This window comes from Malania oleifera, chromosome 8 (genome assembly GCF_029873635.1).
Source record: "Malania oleifera isolate guangnan ecotype guangnan chromosome 8, ASM2987363v1, whole genome shotgun sequence".
NCBI classification, from domain to species: Eukaryota; Viridiplantae; Streptophyta; class Magnoliopsida; order Santalales; family Ximeniaceae; genus Malania; species Malania oleifera.
Genome location: NC_080424.1, coordinates 485,875 through 509,532, shown reverse-complemented (window position 1 = coordinate 509,532; position 23,658 = coordinate 485,875). Strand labels below are relative to the sequence as shown.

Sequence of the window (23,658 nt, the reverse complement as noted above, 5' to 3'; positions counted from 1 at the left end):
GTCTTTTGTCTTTTGGGGATTCTATTCGTATTCTGTTATGTGCTGGTGGTGGCTTTGGCTTTGGGAACTGGCATCCACCGACGGCCGGCCAATTTATGTTCGGTGGGAGGGAAGGAGGGAGGGGTTCTTTTCACACTTCGGCCGGCGCAGAGACTTGATTCGATTTTAGCTGCGAATTTTAATTTGAAGAGTTCTGAAGATAGAAACACATAACTGATGAGCTTCAGCTTTCTCTGAGTCCTTGTCACTCCTCCGTCTGCTCCTACTCCGACAATATGAGCTCCTCCTCCGCCACCACCAACCCTTATGTCTACATTTCCCCTGTTCCCTCCGGAAACCGTCCGTAGTTTTCTTCCTTCCTTCCTTCTGTCTTCAATCATATAAGCTGTTGTACTTGCAAATAAATTACTTCTTCATTTTATTAGTTTAATTTAATTTAGTGATGTAACTGGGTTAAAGAGAATTTCAATTTTCTGAACGACTCTTATTGATGTTGCAGCTCCTGTGGACACCCTGTGTAATGTGATGGGTCGGTTAGGGAAGAGGGTGGAAGGTGCTACCCGGAGAGCCGAGGGCCTTTTTGACAACGTCTGGCTTCATCGTATGCTCTCTCTCTCTCTCTCTCTCTCTCTCTCTCTCTCTCTCTCTCCAATGAAGGGTTAATTACGTCCTTCTGTTTTTGTTGTTTATGCGAGGTTCTCATTCTTTTATTTTATTTGTTCCTCTTATACTTTGAATTATCGGTCTTTTATCTCAAGTTGCACTTCAGATGCTTCCAGTCATTAATCCCCAAAGCCTAATAAAATCCTCAATCTTGATTCTTGAGCAATGGTAATCTTATGAGGCTGCTCCTATCATTTTTGTACCCTGTTTTTTTATTTTCATTGGGCCGCATAAACAAAACATGTGGTTGTAACTTGTAACTGCAACCCTCGCTGGTTCTCAGGTTATTTTGTGGGTCTTCAACTTTTGGCAGCCTATTGCCGCAATACTTTACTAAAACATTTTCATACTTTCTTAACCTTAATATCTGATGGGATGATTCTTGGAGTATAAGTCTGAATATATCTGTGTAACTATTGAGTAATTTAAAAAATAAAAATAAAAAATCATAATCTCTTTTCCTTTGTATCAATTATAAATATTCTGTGATTTGAACTTGTGACCCTCAGGTTTGGATATAATGTGGTTACCATTGACTTGCTGGGTCAGTCTCACCCTTTGAGTAATTTTAATTTGATCAAAGGACAAAATGAACATGGATTCACTAGAGTTTTCAGCTTGTATTCAGTTTTGGGAATATAACTAAACAAGTTCCTATTTTTTAGCATTTTATTTTATTTTTCCTGATTTTCAGAATGTCACTGGATAACCAGAGTAGCTTCATGCCCCTTTTCTTTTCTAAAGTAATCTAGCAGTTTAAAACAATGGCATAGGCTTAATTGGCTAACACCATAGCGTGCATGTCACTCATTGATTGTTGTTGTTTCTATTCCTCTATGGGATTATCTGTTTGAGACTTCTACAAGATTTTGATTCCCAAACTCAATTGTGATTATTTTTTTGGGGGTGGGGCTGGGTGCCCCGGGGGGGGATGATGTTTCAATACAGTCAAAACAAGTCCTAGCTTGACAGACGCTGCAATGGCAAGGCTTGCTCAGGGGACAAAGGTCCTTACAGAAGGAGGCCATGACAAGGTCTTCCAGCAGACATTTGGTATCTTGCCAGCAGAGAAGCTTTTAAAGTCATATGCCTGCTACTTCTCAACTTCATCTGGGCCTGTGATTGGGACACTGTACATTACTACTAAAAGAATTGCCTTCTGCAGTGATAATCCCCTCTGCCATGATTCATTCCTCGGATGGAAGGATTGGACGTATTACAAGGTATTCTATCATCTGCTTTTACCCTTGCTAATTGCATAAATTAGTGAAATCTTGCGAGCCAGCACCAGCACCAGCCTCCGCATGCTAATTTATTATTCAAGGCACACAACACAATTTTTATGAATTAATTAAAGCCACCCCCAAGCTTTCAAATTTAAAATGCCATGTTAGAATTTTTTTTTTTTTGAAATATTCGAACAGCAGATCATGGGATTTAAACTTTGTATCTGCTTTGCAAGAGAAGGTATTTGCTCCTTATATTAAAGAGAATATTACTCAATAAAATCATCATAAGCTTGGCACACACTTGCTCCAAATACTAGATATTGTCTCCAATTTGAAAATCTTCAAAACTATATTAGTCCAAACTCATTTTTCCCCTAATTGTTTGCTACTCTAAATCTGTAAAATAATTTTGGGTATACAATGGGGAGGTGGCCCATCCACCATCCCAGACTTCTCCTGACCTGTCGCAAATGTTTGAACTTGAGATCTGGACTCTGTTAATACATCAAGTAACATGATAGAGTTATCTGTTTCTTGAAAATAGGTAAAAAGAATATATTTACTCAAAGGGGAAAATACATCAAGAGTGTATGAAAAATAAAAATACATGATAAAGTGCAGCATTCTGAATCAGCTTTTTGAGAATGGGAGAGTGAGGCAGCCTAAAGAAGATATACAGGAAACCTCCTCATTCCAACTAGAGAAAGGCTGTGCAGCAATTGAAAGATTCTTTAACTTGCTGATAGATCTCTCCAGAAACAGGACAACTGAAAAAACTAAGCTTGCATCTCTCCTAGGCCAGCACCAGCAGCCATTCAAATTAGAAACTGTAGCTGTTTTAGGCAATCTAAGCTCCATATCAAGAGAAGGGTCATTCTAGGACAGCGGAGGACTCTTTGGGTGCCAGTTATCATATTAGATGGAGGTGGTTTTTCCATTACCATAGATGTGTTTAACGCATGCATACATTAAATTTCTTGCTCTTAAGATATTCTTCCGTGCCCAGGAACAATTTGGAGAAGGCTCAACACCCCAAATGCTCCTATCCTTTAACATAAAACTGTGCCTCTAGGAAACACAAAGCAAGGATTTATAAGTACATGTATGCCAAACGAACAACAACAAACCAAGCCTTATATCTTCTTCAATTTCTCCTTCAGCTTGCATAATGGATCCAAGACATCAAAATCTACTATTGCTATTACTTTATTAACCATCAAGTTTAATCTTTTCTCCAATATTCCCCCTAGTATGACAGAAATAGCATTTCATATATTCTATCTTATTTCTACTTATCCTAAAGCCTCTAGATTCTAAAGCTTTTCTCCATAATTCTAGCTTAGATTCTACTCCACCCCTAGTTTCATTAATCAAGGCAACATAATGCAGTAGCATCACTCCATTCTACTATCAATGTTAGATCAAGGCTGCCTTCAATGAAAGGTTTACATTGGACCAGCTGACCTTGTAGCTTCTTGGATTCCGGATTTTAATCTGTTTATTCTCATTGACAACTTTTCTTGGCGAAACAGAGCTGAACCTCAGTATCTTTGTATACTCAAAGACAGACTTTATTAGCTTGGGATGACCTGCAATGAAAGGTATCTACAAGTCCCAGATGAATTCTTGAAGATATTTTTTCCACAAGAAATGTGCAGTCGATTTTTATTCCTTTTTAGTAACCAAGGGAGCCCTAGATACTGAACTGAAAAAACCCTTCTAAAACTCTAGGAATGTCCAGAATTTTCTGCTTCTCAGCTTCTGAAATCCCTGAAGTAAAGATCTCAGACTTTGAAGGATTGGATTGCAGGCCAGAGAGAATAAAAAAAGGAATCACAAGCATTTTTAACAATCCTTACACGACCAGAGTCACCACAAGCAAAGATAGGAAAATCTTCTGCAAGACACAGAATGGTGATTCTTTGCTTGCTGCATTGTCTGTGATACTTGAGCTCACTATGAGAAGCAACCCTTTGCAAGATTCTTGTAAAGACCTCTGTCGCCATAAAGAACAAATAGAATGTTTGGATTCCCAAATCAATTGGGATTTCTAATTAATGTGTTAAGATTCACAAATGATTTGGGATTTTTATTTAAGATTCAACAAAAGATTATTACAAGGGCTTTTAAATTACATGAAAAACTAAATGTTCAACAACATTTTATTTAACCATTAATGTCTAAATTATCTTTATTTGTACAATAAATAATATTTAATTGATTTATGAATTTCATTTATATTAACCTAATATGTTTAATACACATATTATATTAGTACTATAGCACCTCATAGACAAAATAGATCTATTTAATTTATAATATATTAGTCTATGAGGTGCTATAGTACTAATATAAGCTGATTATTAGAGCAGATATTTAGGCACCAACCCAGACAACTACATTATAATGCTGGCCTCATCTTCACTAAGCACATTCCTACCCACAATCAGCTTACCGATATCTTCACCAAAGCTTTGGGTCGTGAACCCTTCCAAGACTTATCAGTTATCACGCAAGTTGGGCATTACGGATCTCCATGCTCCAACTTGAGGAGGAGTATTAGAGAAATATCTTCACCTTCCATCTATAGATTATTGTACAATTATTAGAGCAGATATTTAGGCACCAACCCAGACAACTACATTACAATGCTGTTGTACGTGTTCTGCGGTACATTAAGGAATCTCCAGCCCGTAACTTTTCACGAACAACATGACAATCAATTTCTATATGTTTTGTACATTCGTGGAAAACAAAATTCTGGGCAATGTGAAGAGCTTCTTGCTTGTCACAATATAATAGCATAGGCTGGGAATGTGGTACACCAAGATCATTTAAAAGAGTTTTGAGCCATGTAAGTTCACAGGTAGTGGAAACAAGTGCTCGATACTGAGTTTCGGCGGAGGAGCGAGAGATTGTAGTTTGTTTCTTAGTGTGTCAGGAAATGGGGCTAGTGCCCAACTGAATGAAGAAATCGGTGGTGGAGCGGTGAGTGAGTGGACAACTAGTCCAGTCCGAATCAGAATAGGTTGAGACTTGAAGAGTGTTGGCAGTAGAAGAAAATAAGCCTTGGCCTGGAGATTCCTTAATGTACCGTAGAACACGTACAACAGCATTATAATGTAGTTGTCTGGGTTGGTGCATAAATTGGCTTAGAATGTTGACTGGAAACACAATGTCGGGATGAGTGATGGCAAGATATATCAAACGCCCAATGAGTCATCGAAACGAGCTTGGATTAGAGAGAAGATCACCATCAGTATTATTGAGCTTGAGGTTTTGTTCCATGGGAAAGTTGGCAGGACGAGCACTAAGATGACCGCTATTAGTAAGGATGTCCAGAGCATATTTTCGTTGATTAAGAAATATGCCAGTGGGAGAGCGGGGAACTTCGAGGCCAAGGAAATATTTCAATTTGCCAAGATCCTTGAGTTTGAATTTTTTAGCAAGCATGGCCTTGAAATTGCTATCAGAGAGATCATTGCCCGTTATGAAAATGTCATCAACATAAACAAGTAGAGAGTAAAATACTGACCTCGAGAGCGGGTGAAGAGAGAGTGATTGGCCTGAGATTGGGTGAAACCTTAGCAAGTTAAACAAAAGATAATTTAGAGAACCAATTGCGAGAGGCTTGCTTAAGACCATAGAGTGATTTCTGAAGACGACAAACACGAGTCTCCCCCTGTGTGCAATAACCCAGTGGAGGGGTCATATAAACCTCCTCATCGAGGTCACCGTGGAGAAAAGCTTTGTTGACATCCAATTAAGGAGATGTCAATTCCGAGCTGCAGCCACTGCAAGAACACACCTAACAGTAGCTAGTTTAGCAACAGGAGCAAAAGTGTAATGATAATCCAAACCTTCTATCTGAGTGTAGCCCTTGGCCACCAAGCAAGCTTTGTGTCACTCTATGGATCCATCAGCCCAAATTTTTGTTTTGAACACCCACTTACAGCCAATTGGTTTTTTTTTGCTAGATGGAAGGGGTTGAAGAAACCAAGTATGATTGGTTTCTAAGGCTTGGATTTCAGCAGTCATGGCATCACGCCAATGTAGGTGGTGCACGGCTTGAGAATATGAGGTGGGGTCGGGATGTTAGGACATAATAGAAAGAAAAGCCAAATGATGATTAGAAAAATGATGATAAGATAAAAAAGAGGAGAGACAATGAACCGTACCTGAGGAAGATCTTGAAACTTGTGAAGTTGTGGAAGACTTTGGTAAAAGAGGGCAGATATAATCGTCCAAGTAAAGGGGATGTGTGACAGCTCGTTTTGCCCGTGAAGAGATCGGTGGAGGGGGTGGTGGGGAAGAGGGCCAGGGTGAGGGTGATGATACCAAGGGAGAAAGAGGGAGAGATGAGGGACTTGGGATAGGTATGTTTGGTTGGGGAGGTAAAGTGTAGGAAGGGTGGATATCAAGAATAGGAAGGGGAAGGATTGGATAAGATGTAGGATTTTGAGGTATGATTTCTTCAAAAGTAACATCACAGGAGATGAATTTTTTTTTTTTTTTTTCAAGATCGTATACACAATAAGCCTTATGATGGCCAGGATAGCCTAAGAAAACACATCGAAGAGCACGAGGACAAAATTTATCGCGATGTTGGCGAGCGGTTTGGGCATAGCACAAACACCCAAACACTCGCAAGTGTGTATACGATGGTGGTTTTTGAAAAAGGAGCTCATAAGGTGACTTATGAGTGAGGCTGGGTGAAGGAGTGCGGTTAGTTAATTAAATAAGTGGTTATGAGAATGCATTCACCTCAAAAAGAGATGGGAAGATTGGCTTGAAAACATAAACACCGAGCCACATTAAGAAGATGGTGATTTTTACGCTCGGCAATGCCATTATGTTGAGGTGTATCCACACATGTGCACTCGTGAAAAATGCCTTGATCGTGAAAAAAGGTTTGAAGTTTATTGGATAGAAGTTCTTGACCATTATTTGGCGCACATGCTTAATAGTGCAATTGAATTGATTTTTAATCATACAACAACAACAACAAAACCAAGCCTTAGTCCCACTAAGTGGGATCGGCTATATGAATCCTTTTCCGCCAATTTATGCGATCATGGACCATTTCTTTGATAGATTCAAAGATATTAAATCCTTGCTCACTATTTCCTCCTAAGTTATTTTAGGTCTACCCCTACCCCTTCTACTACCCTTCACAGTAATTAAGTCACTCTTCCTCACAAGTGCACTATGTGGCCCACGTTGTAAGTGTCTATACCATCTGAGTCGTCCCTCCCTTATCTTATCTTCTATAGGAGATAAATTAAGGAATTGATTTTTAATCGTGGCGCAAAAATTTTTAAGGCTAGTGAAAGTATCAAATTTCATGTACATAAGATAGACCCATGTAGTAAGTGGGTAGTCATCTACGATTGTTAAAAAATAATGTGCACCAGAATGTGAAGCTGTAGGATAACCGCCCCAAATGTCACAGTAAGTCCGATTAAAACAAAATGTGCTTTATTTGTATTCAAAGAAAAAGGTAAACGAGTGTGCTTTGCTCTAGCACAAACATCACAAGCCAAATGAGAACAAGAAATATTTAAAGTTTTTGGAATACTTGAAATAAAAGGGTAACCAAGACGTTGATGCCAAAAAGTAGGGTCAGGAACACGTTGAGAGTGGAAAACTGAGGTGGAGAAAGGTTTATAGTGGTAAAGTTCATCCTGTACTTCACCCGTTCCAATCAGCCTCCTTGTTGATAGGTCCTGAAAAACACAAAAGGTAGAAAAAAATATAGCAATACAATTGAGAACAGTGGTGAGTTTGCTGATGGACAATAAATTAAATTTAAATGAAGGCACATAAATAACATTAGAAAGAGAGAGATTAGGAGAAAAACGCAGAGTGCCAGTATGAGTTATAGGAACAATGTCACCATTTGGAACCTTAATGGGGCATGACTAATTAAGAAGTTGAATATTATCAAGAGAAGACAAATTGGAAGTCATATGATTTAAGGCACTTGAATCAACAATCCATTCAGTATTAGAAAAAGAAGCAGAATGACAAGAGGCAAGGTTACTGGCAAAATTGGCAAGGTTGGTGTTCGAGGGCGATAAAAGATCCAAGAGTTGACGGTAGTGTTCGCTGGTGAGGCCAGGGACAGCAATCTCATAAGAAGTTGAAGAACCTGTGATAGTGTTTGCAGCCATTGAAGAACCATATTTTCCTTCGGGTGTTCTACGAGATTGAGACTTGTTGCTGGGATAACCGTGCAGCCTATAATAGTGGGCTTTCCAATGACCATCACGACCACAGTGGTCACATTTTGGACAACCACGCCCTCACCCCTTGCTATCAGGAGGATGAGAAAAATTACGAGGAACCGCCATGGCTGCAGATTTTGTTGGAACACTAGAGATATGAAGAAGGCGCTGCTTCTTTTCTTGATGCAAAATTGAATAGAGCTTGTTAACAGGAGGTAAAGGATCCATGGCCAAAATTTGGTTACGAATTAAAGCATATGAGTCATGTAACCCCATCAAAAAATGAAAAACACGCTCAGTGTCTTGCATTCGGGTTAATTCTTTTAAGACACCACTAGTGCACTGTGGTGTGGAGGCAAGCATGGCGAGTTCATCCTAATGACCTTTAAGTGTTGTAAAATACACAGAGATGATCATGGAGCCTTGGGTGAGAGTAGCAATGTCACGCTTCAACTTGAAAATTCTAGGATTGTTGCTTTGAGAGAAATGATCCTCAAGATCCAGTCATACATCACGGGGGCAGTCATGATAGATTAGACTGTGAACAATGAATTTATCAATGGAATTGAGGATCCATGATAAGATCATATCACTGCAACGTTCCTACAATTGAGTTTTTGTTGAGGAAGACGCTGGTTTGGGGAGTGTACCATTAACAAAACCAAACTTATTTTTGGCATTCAAGGCCATTTTCATGGCCCTCTTCCAAGTAGGATAATTGTCATCATTGAGAAGGGTGGAGAGAGACTAGGATGGCACCTGGGTGATCGGCAGAATGGAGAAAATATGGAGAAGACACATTCGGAATTGATGGGGATGTTGGATTGGAGGAGACCTCTGGAGATGTGATGTTGGACATGATTGCAGAAAAAAAAAAAAATTCAAACGGCATTGAAAAAAAAAATATACGTAGAGAACCTGCTCTGATACCATGTCAAAGTTGAAGGACTCTTTTCTATCTCAAATATTCAATGTTACAGTTTGTATATAATAAATGAGAAAGGGAACAAGATCCCAAGAATAATTCCTAGAATAATGCCTAAATATCTACTCTAATAACTGTACAATAATCTATAGATGGAAGGTGAAGATATTTCTCTAATAAGAGCAGTAACTCTTAGGAGTTTTAATCTTTTTTTCACAAATATAAAGTAGACGGAGAATTTTGAATTTTACTTAGGTCTCTAACTGCCTGCTGCTTACAGAGATCATTAACATCCAGCATCCAGAGTTCAATAGATTCATGGGATAGTTTTAGGATTTTTACTATCCCTAAGCTTAACTTGGACATTAGATGGCCAGCCCTTTTTCTTCCCTTTCTTGGTAGCTTGAGAGCTCTCTCCTCAAATACAACAATAGCACAAGAACCAGTCTCAGGACAAAAGACTGAGGCTTAAGGTGAGGGGTTTTAACCCTTAAGAGGGGAGGTGTAAGCCTTTAAGCCTTTTTAGAATTTTATTTCTAGATAAAAATATGTAAACAAATTATATATATTTTAAAATAAGAAAAATTAGGAATAAAATGTAAGAAAAAAATCACATATAATTTGAAAAACTTGTTAGCCATTCAAAAAAAGTACTAACTTGGGTTCATTAAGTAAATCATGCCAAGAGAGAGGTATAACATTACAAAGTTCAAATTATTTTTTTTCCAAAATCTAAGATGCAACTCTTCATCCTTTTTGGACGGGTTGAGGTTCAAGAGTTTTAGAGATTAACCCATGTTATGACATTCCTTTATTTTCCTAACCAATTCTTAGTTGAGATTCGCTTGCCTTAAATGCGTAGGCATCCCTTTTTGGGATTTGGTATTTTAAATTGAGCCTCAAGGAGTTTTAGGCATGCCTTGTCTTGAGTTGACTCTTAAGGCAAGTCTCAGCCTTTTAGAACATTTCTCAACACTAATAGGCTTTGCTTTAAGCCCCTTAACTGAACATTCAGAAGCATTGTCATTTGCAGCAGCCTTAATTCTTCCAACAATTCCTACAAAACTATCAAAAGCAGATTTATCTTTGTTGCTAGTTTAGCAATGGGAGTAGATTTCTCTAGAGTCTGTACCAGCAGAGGCCCAGCAGCATCCTTTTTTTTATCAATTGCCTGTACCAGCAGAAGGCTCAACATCGTTATCACCCTATCTTTGGGAGCTTGGCTTTCAAGCCTTGGATTTAGATTTGTGTGGATTTGAACAAAACATAGTATAAATTGCATTGACTGTCTTCCAAATCCACTCATATTCAAATCCAATGTGTGAAATCCATGCTCCCAAACACTATCTCAGTTGAATCTATACCAGCAGAAGGCTCAACATCTTTAGTATCTGTTAGTGGTTGTTTAGTATGTTAATAAGTGTGAGTAAGGGTATTATGGTAATTTGTATTGTACTTGACATATATTATAAATAGAGTGAGAGACCTACCATTGAGGTAAGTTCTTCCATTTTACATAATTATTCAACATGGTATCAAAGCAAGATCTGACCTAAACCCTAATTGCATTACCGCTGCCAAATCAAACCCTAAACATCATAATACCACGCAGCCTGCTGCAGTAGAAAGGTCATCGGCATCACCAAAGTCCAGGAACAGCTTCAGCAGTTGCGACAAAATACTGCAGTAGCAGAAAAAATCCTGGATGCTGCTGTCCTCTTCAACACCTCAAGAAATACGTCATATTTTGCAAAACTAACCACATAGCAAGCCACAGGACCTGCCGATCTTCCAGCCCTCAAAATTTCATAGCCAGAGGCTACCCCATGCGCCCCCCTGCGCCGGCAGAAAGCCAGCAGTGCCTACCCAATGCGCTGGCGCGTGAGACTTTTTTGAGCAGCCATTTTGCTCTGATTCCCTCCCTAATGCCTTGAATCCTTCCTCACACCATAATACCAAGTTGTTTGTCATCTTTTTTGTCCAAAGGTATCACCCTTTTCAGTTGTTCATGTGCGGCATTCCAGAAATGTTTGCTTGCTGATGCCTGAAGCTGTTGTTCAGTAATTATAGAGTTCATTGAGGCCTGAAATAGTTATATTGCTGTGTTCTTGATTCGTTTTTTATCTTGTTCATTTTGTGTGCTTGTGGTTTGCTCCAGTTGTCAAATGTTGTGTGTTGGGATGGTGTCCATGAATTCCAGGAAAATGTTGTTCGCTGTGTACTTCAGCTATTCTACTGTATAGAAGCTGTTTGGTACTGTTACAGCTGCATGCTGGTTTCTTGGGGATCTGCTTAAGTCTCTTGGAGCAAGGGCAGCATTTATACATTGATTTTGTAGGGTTGTGGCACTGCTATATCCAGTTGTTTGTGACTCATTCGTGGTTGAATCAACAGTTGTCGTTTGTGTTTGGTTCAGTTGGTCTGAAAATTCACTTGTAGTTTGTTTTGGTTGGTCCAGAAGTTCACTTTTGGAATCCCAAGAGCATTTTGTTTGCTGTGTATTTCTGATTTGCTATTGTATCAAGGTTGTGTGTGTGTTGGGATGGCATCCTCAATTCCCAAATGCGTGTTTCCATTGTTAGGCATTTGTTCAGGTGAACAACGTACTATAAATATCTCGGAGGAAGAGAATTCAAGGTTTTTACAGTATCAAACATCCCAACAAGCATCTCATCACACTGCATCTTTTGCTCAGAAGGGTAATCCTACTTCTCTGGTATCTCTCCCAATAGTCCTTTGATTATCAACTCTGCTGCTGCTGACCATGTGATAGGTGTAACCAACTTCTTTTTTTGCCCTCCAATGTTCTAAAAATCTACCTCAAGTTACCCTTGTTGATGGGTCCACGACTTTAGTAAAAGGGATAGGAACAGTAAATCCTACTCCCTCCATCTATTGTTCTTTTATTTTATACATTCCTAAGTCCCCATTCAATCTTATGTCAGTTAGTAGGCTTACAAGGACAATAAATTGCTCTGTAACCTTCTTTCTCGATTCTGTGATTATTCGGGATCTGAAGACGAGGAAGACAATTGGTACAGGACGTGAGGCTCGTGGACTCTACTACTTTGAGTCGTTGTCTTCTCCCATTGCCTGCACAGTTGCTGCTACACTGCTTCAAATCCATTATCGCCTTTGCCATCCACCCTTGGACAAATTAAAACAACTAGTTCCAACCTTGAGTTCTGTGTCTAGTCTTGAGTGTGAGTCTTGTCAGTTCGCAAAACATCATCATGTTCCTTTTTCCTCCCGAGTCAACATTTGGCAGATAATCCTTTCATGCTCGTCCATTCTGATGATTGGGGTCCGAGTCGTGTCACGTCGAAATTCGGTACTTTGTTACATTTGTCGATGACTACTCTAGGATGACTTGATTGTTTTTAATGAAAGATCGTTCTAAGTTGTTTAATATCTTTTGTGCTTTTTGTTCTCAAATAAAGACTCAGTTTGCTATGCTAGTCAAGATACCATGTAGTGATAATCCTGAGTACTTCAGTATCCAATTTAGTACCTATATGACTAATTTTGGTTTGATCCATTAGTCTTCTTGTGCCCATACTCTACAACAAAATGGAGTTGTAGAACAAAAAAACAAACATATTTTCAAAGTCACTCGTACGTTATTGTATCAAATGAATGCCCCCAAATTTTTTTGGAGCGCTGTTGTGCTCACTGCTTGCTCTCTTATTAATAAAATGTCATCCTCTGTCCTTGGTGGTAAAATCCCATATTCAGTTATCTTCCCTAAGGCTCCTTTGTTCTCCCTTCCTCCTTGTATATTTGGTTGTGTGTCTTTTGTCCATCAGTTAACTCCAGGAATGAATAAGTTGGATCCTCATTCTATCAAATGCATTTCTAGGGTATTCCTATACCCAAAAGGGATATCAATGTTATAGCCCTACTTTACATCAGTTTTTGTCTCTGTTGATGTCACCTTTCTTGATTCCTTGAGTTTTGATGACCTTAATGAGTCCCTCCCTCTACCTTGTCTTCTAGATCCTAATCTAATATCTATACCCAATCCTCCAACATCTTCATCTAGTTTGAGTTCTTCTTATTGCTTGGATCATCCCAATTTGTAGGTATACACATGGCAACTCAAGGGAAGAGAGCCTCCTCTAGCTTCCACATCTAAGCCTTCAGTTCCCTTGTCAGATGATGCTATTTCACAAGATGTTGACCTGCCCATTGCTGTTTGAAAAGGTAAACGTAGTTATACCCAACATTCAATCTCTAATTTTGTTTGTTATGATTTCTTGTCACTCATATTAATTTTTTTTTAGTACTTTGTCTTTTGTTGGTCTACCAATATCTATATCTGAAGCCCTGTCCCTGGGTGGAGGAATGCAATGATATAAGAGATGCATGCTCTACAGGATAATGATACTTGGGACTTAGTGCATTTTCCTCCTAATAAATTTGTGGTTGGTTGTCGTTGGGTGTACATTGTGAAGGTTAATTGAGATGGTTCCTTGGCTCGATTGAAGGCCTCCCTTGTTGCTAAGGGATATACTTAGGTGTGTGGCTTGGACTATTTAGATACGTTCTCCTTTGTAGCCAAACTTACCTCCGTACGTTCGTTCGTCTCCTTAACCACTGCCTATAATTGGCTTCTACACCAGTTAGATGTGAAGAATGCTTTCCTATATGGTGATCTTCAAGAAGAGCTCTATATGGAGGAACCACATGGGTTTGTTGCTCAAGGGGAGTCAAGCTTAGTGTGTTGGCTCAAGAAGTCACTATATGATTTAAAATAGTCTACAAGCACATGGTTTGGTCGCTTCAGTACTGTAGTACTTGAATTTGGCCTTCAACGATGTGTAGTAGATCATGTTGTATTTTAGCGTCATACTCCATTCAGAAGGATTTTGCTTATAGTGTATGTGGTTAATATTGTGATTACTGGTGATGATGATCAAGATATTCAAAGCCCAAGGCATTTCTTGCAGATTAAGTTTTAGACCAAGGATTTGGGACCATTGAAGTACTTCTTGGGTATAGAAGTATCAAGATCTTGTACAGGAATTGTCTTGTCTTAGAGGAAGTATGTTCTTGATCTTTTAGATGAGACGGGGCTATTAGGATTTGAACTTGTTGATACACCCATGGATCCTAATAATAAGTTACTGCCAAATATGGATGATTTGTTGCCTAACCCAAGACGGTACCGAAGACTTGCTAGAGAGTGGAATTATCTTACAGTCGCTTAACCTGATATGTCCTTCACAACAAATGTTGAGTCAGTTTCTTGATTCCGGAGAACAAGTCACTGGGATGCAATAATTTGCATTTTGGGATATCTCAAAGGTGCACTAGGGAGAGGTCTCTTATATCATGATCGGGGCCACACTCATATTCATGGATATACAGATGCAAACTTCCAATAGAAGATCCCCAACTCGCTACTATATCTTTGTTGGTAGTAATTTAGTGTCTTGAAAAAGTAAGAAACAAACTATGGTGGCTAGGTTAAGCGCTGAGTCAGAGTATAGGGCTATGACACACACTACATGTGAACTTGTTTGGTTGAAGAACATGTTGAAAGAACTACGTTTTCCACATTCTCAGCCTATGGAGTTAATGTGCGATAATCGAGTTGCTATTCATATTGCCTTTAACTCGATCTTCCATGAGTGGATAAATCACATTAAAGTTGATTGCCACTTTATTCGGGAGGAATTTGTACAGAAGCTCATAACAATTGCTTTTGTGAAATCTGAGTTTCAACTTGTTGATTTATTCACTAAAGCCTTGGGAAGTGCTCGTGTGAAATTCATTTGTAACAAGCTAGGAGCATATGACATATATGCTCTAGTTTGAGGGGGGTGTTAATAAGCGTGAGTTAGTAAGGTTATTATGGTCATTAGCATTGTACTTGACATATATTATAAATAAAGGGAGAGAGCTATCATTGAGGTAAGGTCTTCCATTTTACCTAATTATTCAATAGTATCAATTGAATCTGTGCTTGTAGAAGGCTCAGTATCTTTATTTTCTATTGAGACATTAATGGTGATGCCAATATCACTAGAAGATTTAACTTCTATGTTATTAAATTCAATGTCGGCAACATCAGCATTGATAACAAAAGATCTAAATCAATATTACTTCCACAACAATAAAAATATCCTTCTAGAGATTCCTTTGCAATACCAATCCCAGCTAAGTCATAATCATCATCTCGCTCTCATCATCTTCATTTGATATTGAGAATGTATTAGAAATAGATATTGATGGAGCATGTCGTTTCTTTACTATCCATTTATGCTTACTCCTACACTTGTCCAAATGCTCAAAGATAGGACTACACTTGGATCATTTCGAAGTTTTCCAGGCATACTCAAAATCAATAGTAGTTGTATCTTTCTCTGGATTCATCAACTCAATTTGATTAGGCATATTCTCATTGATATCAACTTCTACATAGATCTTTGCACTTGTGAGATTTTTTTTTTTTCATTTGCCTAGTATATGCATCCACATACAAAGGATTTCCAACTGAACTAGCTACATAGCTTAATCCATTTGTAGTCTAGTATATTGAAGGAAACTTCTAAAACCAACCCATACATGAGCCTTTTTCAGTTGCAATTTCTCCCTTCAGCTAAGGATGCCGGTTTGACTGAAAAATAGTAGTGCTACCAATAAACTTAGGGCCATTCACTAAAATCCACTCCTTATCTTCAAACTTCAACATTTAAGCATTTAAGAGCCATGTGATAGTTGATAAAGAATAAATCTCCACTATTCCTACTTCCAAAATTTTTTCACAATGTTCTTTACTTTTAGCAGGGGGTTTATGGGGACCTTCCAGAATTCTACCATTCAATTTTATAGGCTGGAAAAACTGCATTTCAGATTTCTTTTGTTTTTCATTATCAAATAGATTGCTTCAAGTTATAACCTTACCCTTTGATTGGAAGATGAGTATGGTTAAAATGGATAGGGTCATTTATGACCTATTTATATAAAATATTTGGCCCATTTATAGTTGTACCTATTTAGGCATAAGTTAACCTATTTACCTATTTAATTTTAAAGCATGTGAAACCAATTGTTGACTATTAGATGAAACTTATAACTATCTTCAAATATTATTATTGCCACATCTTTTCGCCATCTTTTGAAGGTTGTTCGATCCATTACTTGATTGAAAAATATATAAGTAATTATGTATATGCATGCATATTAATTGGTTTGCATAATCGAATCAAATCAATTGAGTACACTGATAATTGCTTAACTATGTATATGTTTGAACCTATGTGTCAATAATTACAAAAATTATATATGTATAAATTTACAATTTATACTATTAATTATTATTATTATTATTATTATTATTATTATTATTTTAAAAAAAACGCAATCTTTATTGATATGCCCTCACTTTTGGCGGAGGAATACCATGGTTACAAGACAAGCATTGGGAGATTACAAATAAAGAAATTAAAGTCTTCCCAAAAACAACACCAACAACCAATCAAACCAGGACTACAAATCCAAACAATGCTAAATAAGAAACAAATCTAAACACGCTTATTAAAGAAATAATAATAATAAAATAAAATAAAATCAAAAAATCAAAACCCACCAAACAAAAATCGAGAGGTTGAACTAATGACGAAAGGAAGTGAGACCCAACCTATCCATTCGAAGGATACCTTTCAGAGAACGTGGTAAAAGATGTTGTTCTTCATAGATGACATTGTTTCTCATTTCTCCTTCTCTAGCAAGAAAACCAGCTGCACTATTGTCTTCCCTATATTTGTGGATCACCATAGAGTTCACTCCTAGCTCCGTCACGAGGTCCTCCCAAAAATCCCAAAGATACCACAAGGTACATCTACCTTTCTGAAACCAATCAATAACAATTTGCGAGTCACTTTCAATAATCACATTAAAATAATGAAGTCGTTTGCATAAACGAATTCCTTCCAGATTTGCTTTTAATTCTGCACTATTGTTCGTACCATTGCCAAAATAGCTTGAAAAAACCACTTTCACCATGCCATGGCAGTTCCGAATAATTCCTCCACCTCCTGAAGTACCCGGATTGCTCCTACAGCTCCCATCACAATTAAGTTTTATCCACCCTATTAAGGGTTTAACCCACGAAATAATTTTTCCAAGCTTGGTGCAAATTGCCTGATGCTGAATTTGAAACTCCTTCAAAATCGTAATGTCCGACATCTTCAATTTTCGAAAAGAATTAGAGCTCTCAGCTAAAGAACTAACCCAGTATCGAATACTTCTCCACGTCTAATCCGCACTTTAATAAACTCCTTCCATTCTCATTTTGCATCTTCAATTCCAGAGGCACCACGTAATCAAACACAGAATCAGTCTGATTAAAATATCTTTAATAGACGATTTTTGAGTATAGTGGAACCAGTTTGCATTTCTGTTTTTCCAAGGAAGGAACCGTTGGAAAGGAAGCTCCAGCACCATACTAGCCCGACACCAAACCTCTGAAGCCACCTCGCCTAAAGAAAAAATGTGATCAGTGTTTTCCTGACTTCTCTGCACGCAGCAATCACAAGTTGAAGCCATCGATATTCTTTTGGCCTGAATTCTATCATCTATTGCCAAGCTTCTGAATCAGGCTTTCGATAAACACATTGAGATTCTTTTAGGCAATAAAGAATGTCAAAACTAGTCATTTCATTCAAAATTATCACTTCTGCTCCTCATTGCCTCCCATGCCATTTTTGTAGAGAAATTACCATTAGGGGCAGGCTTCGAGATGAATATATCCTGATCACTTTTACCAGCTGGCACATAATGCAAGATTTCCATTGTTCTGTCGGCCCCAATCAATTCCAGTAATAAATCAGAGTTCCAATTATACTATTAATTATGTAATAATTATATAATTTAATTTCAAAATGGTAGCTATGCAAATATTATAATTACGTATCTGTATTATTATAGACATATCTTACCCATTCAGTTACGTAATTATGTACATGCATGCATTCATATTAATTTGTTTGCATAACCAAATCTAACCAATCATATACACTCGTAATTGCATAATTATGTATACATAATTTACAAAATTATGTATATAGATTTCCAAATTATAATGTTGATTTCGTTATTAATTATATAGTTTAATTTCAAAAGGTAGTTGTACCCAATACTATAATCACGTGCCTATCTATAAATTACAAACATATCTTAATCATCCAATTACGTAATTACGTACATGCATGCATATTAATTAGTTTGCAAAAACGAACCTAACCAATTGTGTACACTTATAATTACATAATTACATACACTAATAAGCAAAATGAACCAATTATGTACATATAATTACGTAATTAACAAAACTATCAATATATTACAAAATTGTGTACATAGATATCTGAGTTATATAATTCATTACATAAATATGAATTTTAATTTCAAATGATATATGTGACTAATACAATAGTTACATATATATCTATATAATTATGAACATATCTAAACGAATAGCATTCATTACATAAATATGAATTTTAATTTCAAATGATATATGTGACTAATACATTATTTACATATATATCTATATAATTATGAACATATCTAAACAAAATTAGTTACGTAATTACATACATGCATACATATTAATTAGTTTGGAAAATCAAACCAAATCAATGCGTACATATTCAAATGGAATTTTCCATGATTATAAAATTATGTCCATATGTTTTAAAATTATAATATTAACTACGTAATTATGTTGTTTAATTACATAACTACATAACTACAGACCCATTGTGGTCCGCCCCTTCCCCAAACCCCGCATACACGGGAGCTTTGTGCACCAGGCTGCCCATTTTAATTACGTAACTACATAATTTCATACGTATTTAAACCCAACTAGTTATGTATGCATATGAACCAAGCCAATTAGATGTTGGGCATGTGTTTTGCTCAAAGATCCAAATTTTTTTTTTTTTACCATGCGCTCGTGGTAATCTATTAGTTGTTTGATGTTAGTAAAGGCCATTGGTTAGTATCTTGAAGCTGTTTTTGTGAGGCTGTGGCAGTGGTATATGAGTTTGTTGATGGTTTATCCGTGGTAGTTCGATGGTTCATCTTGTTTGTGGTTGCTCCATTTGTTCTAGTGCTATGTAATGTGTACTGGTTTCTTGGGATTGTGTCCAAGTTTCTTGGTGTTGTGGCAGCCTTGTATTGATTTATTTGCGACTCGTTCATGGTGGGTCATGTTATTTGTGGTTGTTTTGATTGTTCCAACAATTAATCTTGTTATCATTGGTCTAAGTTTGTGAGTGTAGGGATGGAGTTTGCAAATCCCAAAAGCATGGTTCCCCTGTTAGTCACTTGTTTGAGTGAACAATGTACTGTGACTATATCAGAGTAGGATTATTCAAGATTTCTACAATATCAATCGTTTCAACAAGCATCTTCCGTCCTTGGTGGTATAATTCCATCTTTAGTTATCTTCCCTAAGGCTCTTTTGTTCTCCCTTCCTCATATATTCGATTGTGTGTCCTTTGTCCATAAGTTGACTCCAGGAATTATTAACTTGGATCCTCGTGCTATCAAATGTATTTTTCTAGGCTATTCCTATACTTAGAATAGATATCGATGTTGTAGGCCTACTTTACATCGATTCTTTGTCTCTGCTGATGTCACTTTTTTTGAGTCTACACCATACTGTCCTAATTTCTTGAGTTTTGTTGACCTTGATGTGTTCCTTCCTTTGCCTTTCCTTCCAAATTACAACCTATTATATATATTCAATCCTCCTAACTCTTCATCCAATTTGAGTCCTCATCGCTTGGATCATCCCAATTTGCAAGTATACACACGGTGACTCAAGGGAGGATAGCCTCCTTGAGCTTTTGCTATTGCGCCTCTAGTTCCATTGTCAGATGATCTTACTTCCCATGATGTTGATCCTCCTATAGCTATTTAGAAAGGAAAACACACTTGTATCCAACGTCCAATCTCTAATTTTTTTTGTTATGATTTATTGTCACCCTCGTATTATTGTTTCATTAGTATTCAGTCTTCTATTACTCTTCAACTATCTATTTTTGAAGCCCTATTGCATTCTAGGTGGAGGATTGCAATAGTTGAAGAGACGTGTGCGCTACATGATAATGATATTTGGGATTTGGTACTTCGTCCTCTTGATTAGTCTGTGATTGGTTTTTGTTGGGTGTGCAATTTGAAAGTCAATCCTAATGGTTTTCTAGCTCATTTGAAGGCCTGCCTTGTTGCCAAGGGATATGCTCAGGTGTACGGTTTGGATTATTCAGAGACATTCTCGCTAGTTGCTATACTTGCATCAATACGTCTATTCATTTCAATATCCTAAAGCATGATTTGACTGATTTAGTGTTGTAGTACTTTAATTTGGCCTTTAAGTGTGTAGTAGATCATTTTGTATTTTATCATCATACCCACCCAGAAGGATTTTGCTTACTGTGTATGTGGATGACATTGTGATCTCTAGTGACAATGATGGAGGCATTCAGGACCTAAAGCTTTCCTATAAAGTTTTAGACCAAGGACTTGGAAACATTGAAGTACTTCTTAGGTATAGAAGTATAGAGGTCTTGTATAAGAATTGTTTTATTATAGAGGAAGTATGCTTTTGATCTTTTAGATGAGACGAGGTTGTTCAGATCTAAACCTATTGATACACCCATGGATCCCAATAGAAAGTGCCAAATATGGGTGATTTGTTGCCTAACCTATGAAGGTACCAAAGACTTGTTGGAAAGTTGAATTATCTCATAGTCAGTTGACCATATATATCGTTCACAACAAGTGTTGAGTCTGTTTGTTGATTCCCCTAGAACGAGACATTGGGATGCAGTAATTCGCATTTTGAGATATCTTAATGTGCACCAGGGAGAGGTCTCTTATATTAAGATCAGGGTCACATATTCATATTCAGGAATATGCAAATGTAGATTGGGTCGGGTCACCTTCTGACCGAGTATTTACAATCGAGTATTGTATCTTTGTCGATGGTAATATGTTGTCGTGGAAAAGTAAGAAACCAATTGTGGTGTCAAGTGAAGTGTTGAGTCAAAATATAGGGCTATGACACACACTCTATGTGAACTTGTGTAGTTGAGGAACATGTTGAAAGAACTAGGTTTTTCACATTCTCCACCTATGTAGTTGCTATGTGATAATTGAGTTGCTATTCCTATTGCCTTCAACCTGGTTTTCCATGAATGAACAAAACACATTGAAGTTTGTTGCCACTTTATTCAGGAGAAATTTGTATAGAAGCTCATTACAACCACTTATGTGATGTCTAAGTTTTAGCTTGCTTTGTTTACTAAAGTCTTGGGAGATGCTTGTATGAAATTCATTTGTAGCAAGTTAGGTGTGATACCCCGTGGAAGAAAGGCTTAAAAAGATTAGATGTTACTACCCATATCAATAAGGTACACCTTTCTTTTCGGGAGCCTTCCCATAAGAACTCCACGGTTAAACATGCTCGACTTGGAGTAATCTTGAAATGGGTGACCTTCTGGGAAGTTTTCTCAAGAAGTGTGTGAGTGAGGAAAAAAACACACTGAAAAGGATACGTGTTGGTTTGTGGGGCCAGTCATTAGTCCGATAAGGCTCGCTCCCTCTGTTGTCTGGTCCAGGTAGAGGAGGAGAGACGCAGTGCTCCCTGACAGACCCAGGTTGGGGCGTTACAAAATAATATCAGAGCAATTACTCAGTCGGAAGTGTGATGAGATTCACATCATCTGAATTTGGAAATGTGGGTTCGCAATGAGGACATTGCGTTCTGTGAGTGGGGGAGAATGTGATACCCCGTGGAAGAAAGACTTAAAAGGATTAGATATACTATCCATATCAACAAGATGCACATTTTTTTTTCGGGAGCCTTCCCATAAGAACTTCACGGTTAAGCGTGATTGACTTGGAGTAATCTTGGGATCGGTGACCTTTTGGGAAGTATTCTCAGAAAATGTGTGTGAGTGAGGACAAAACACACTGAAAATAACACGTGTTGGTCTGTGGGGCCAGTCATTAGTATAGTCCAGGTAGAGAAGGAGAGACGCAGTACTCCCTAACGGACCCAAATTGGGACGTTACATTAGGAGTATATGATATATATGCTCAAGGTAGTGTTAATGGTTATTTAGTCATTTAGCATTATTATTATATGTGAGAGTTTTGTTAGTAAATTTGAGTTAGTTGGGGTATTATGGTCATTGGTATAGTATTTGACACATATTATAAATAGAGAGGGGGAGACCTATCATTGAGGTTTGGTTTTCCATTTTATCCAATTATTCAACAATAGCAAATGGTTCGTAGAATGCTTAGATAGAAACCAACTTTGTTGCCTAGTGATCAAATTTTCATTTGTTATTTGTGATTGATATATCTTTTGTTTGAGGCAAATTGACTTTTTAAAATTATGTACTTGTATCATTTCCCAATGATCAAATTTTTCATTTGTTACTCATGATTGATATTTCTTTTGTTCGAGACAAATTGACTTTTTTAAATTGTGTGCTTGCACCCTAGTTTAAATTTTCAATTTGTAACAGAAACTAACTATATACTTGCTAAGACGACAAGCCACTGTTTTAATGGCAATTTAGCAAAATAGTAAATATTCTTTGCTATTAGAAGTTATAAACAACAAATGCACAAAGAATCGAGTTTTCTCCATATGCTATTGACAATGACCATTGATGAATGAGGCGTGCTGAAACAAATTAAAAATTTGAGAGCGAGACAGTACAGGTGGAAGTTTGTTTCAGTCCCTTTAAAGCACATATATATATATATATATATGTGTGTGTGTGTGTGTGTGCCTCCAAAAGTTGGTGCCTTTTTGTAGTGGGCACATTTAACAATTTCGGGCAATGATTTTTGGATAGTTGAGTTTGTTTTATCCATTCTCATTTGAAAATTTTAGAAATTTTTATGTATGCTGTACTTTACTGGCATGCTCTCCTACTTCTGTTTTGGGGTATGGGGGAATTTATAAGTGGTGTAGGCACGGGAACAGTATGTGGAAAGCTGAAATTTATAATTGGTCCAAGGAGTGGTTTGTAGGCGTGGGTTTTGTGTAGATATCCTTTTGCGAAGTTATTGCTTTTAAGCTCTTATCTGGATTTGCAGCAGACTTCTGAAATGCATCATTAATGTGTAGGTCCTGGTACAACTTGATCAGTTGAGAGCAGTGAATCCTTTGACAAATAGGTTGAACCCTTCGGAAAAGTACATTCAGATTGTGACAAAAGACGGCCATGAACTTTGGTTTATGGGGTTTATATCCTACAAGAAGGCAGTTGAGAATTTAAGCAGAGCTCTACAATATAGCACTGGTGGTGAACCTGCTGGGAGAATGCGGCAGCACTAAGCTTCAGACCCAATCCATGTTCAATTTATTTCCCGGATTAGCAGTTAAACATCAGGTTTATGGATCATGGGGTTCCAATGGTCAGGCATATCTCTCTCTCTTTGAAATGACCTAGACAGACCATAGCGCTAGTATTGGACTGTAATATTTGCCAACAATAGGATTGGTTAATACTCTGTTTGGACAAACCATATATATTTAAATATATAATAGCATATATATTTTTGAGTAAATGTTTAT

The 23,658-nt window shown here is 37.4% G+C and overlaps 1 protein-coding gene across 1 annotated transcript; it reads left to right on the top strand.

Annotated features, from left to right (window-relative positions):
- On the top strand, positions 1-23,651 carry LOC131162345 (GEM-like protein 1). The gene is made up of 4 exons (XM_058118711.1): positions 1-339; positions 500-601; positions 1,612-1,886; positions 23,209-23,651. Exons 1-4 carry the CDS (start codon positions 276-278, stop codon positions 23,416-23,418), a joined length of 651 nt encoding a protein of 216 aa, XP_057974694.1. The 5' UTR covers positions 1-275; the 3' UTR covers positions 23,419-23,651.
- Positions 23,652-23,658: the final 7 nt, after the last annotated feature.

Excerpts from the sequence above, each read along its gene's own strand:
- LOC131162345 (XM_058118711.1), top strand. The coding sequence starts at position 276 with ATGAGCTCCTCCTCCGCCACCACCAACCCTTATGTCTACATTTCCCCT. Across the intron at positions 602-1,611 it reads TGACAACGTCTGGCTTCATC|TCAAAACAAGTCCTAGCTTG; the intron begins GTATGCTCTCTC and ends GTTTCAATACAG. Across the intron at positions 1,887-23,208 it reads AGGATTGGACGTATTACAAG|GTCCTGGTACAACTTGATCA; the intron begins GTATTCTATCAT and ends ATTAATGTGTAG.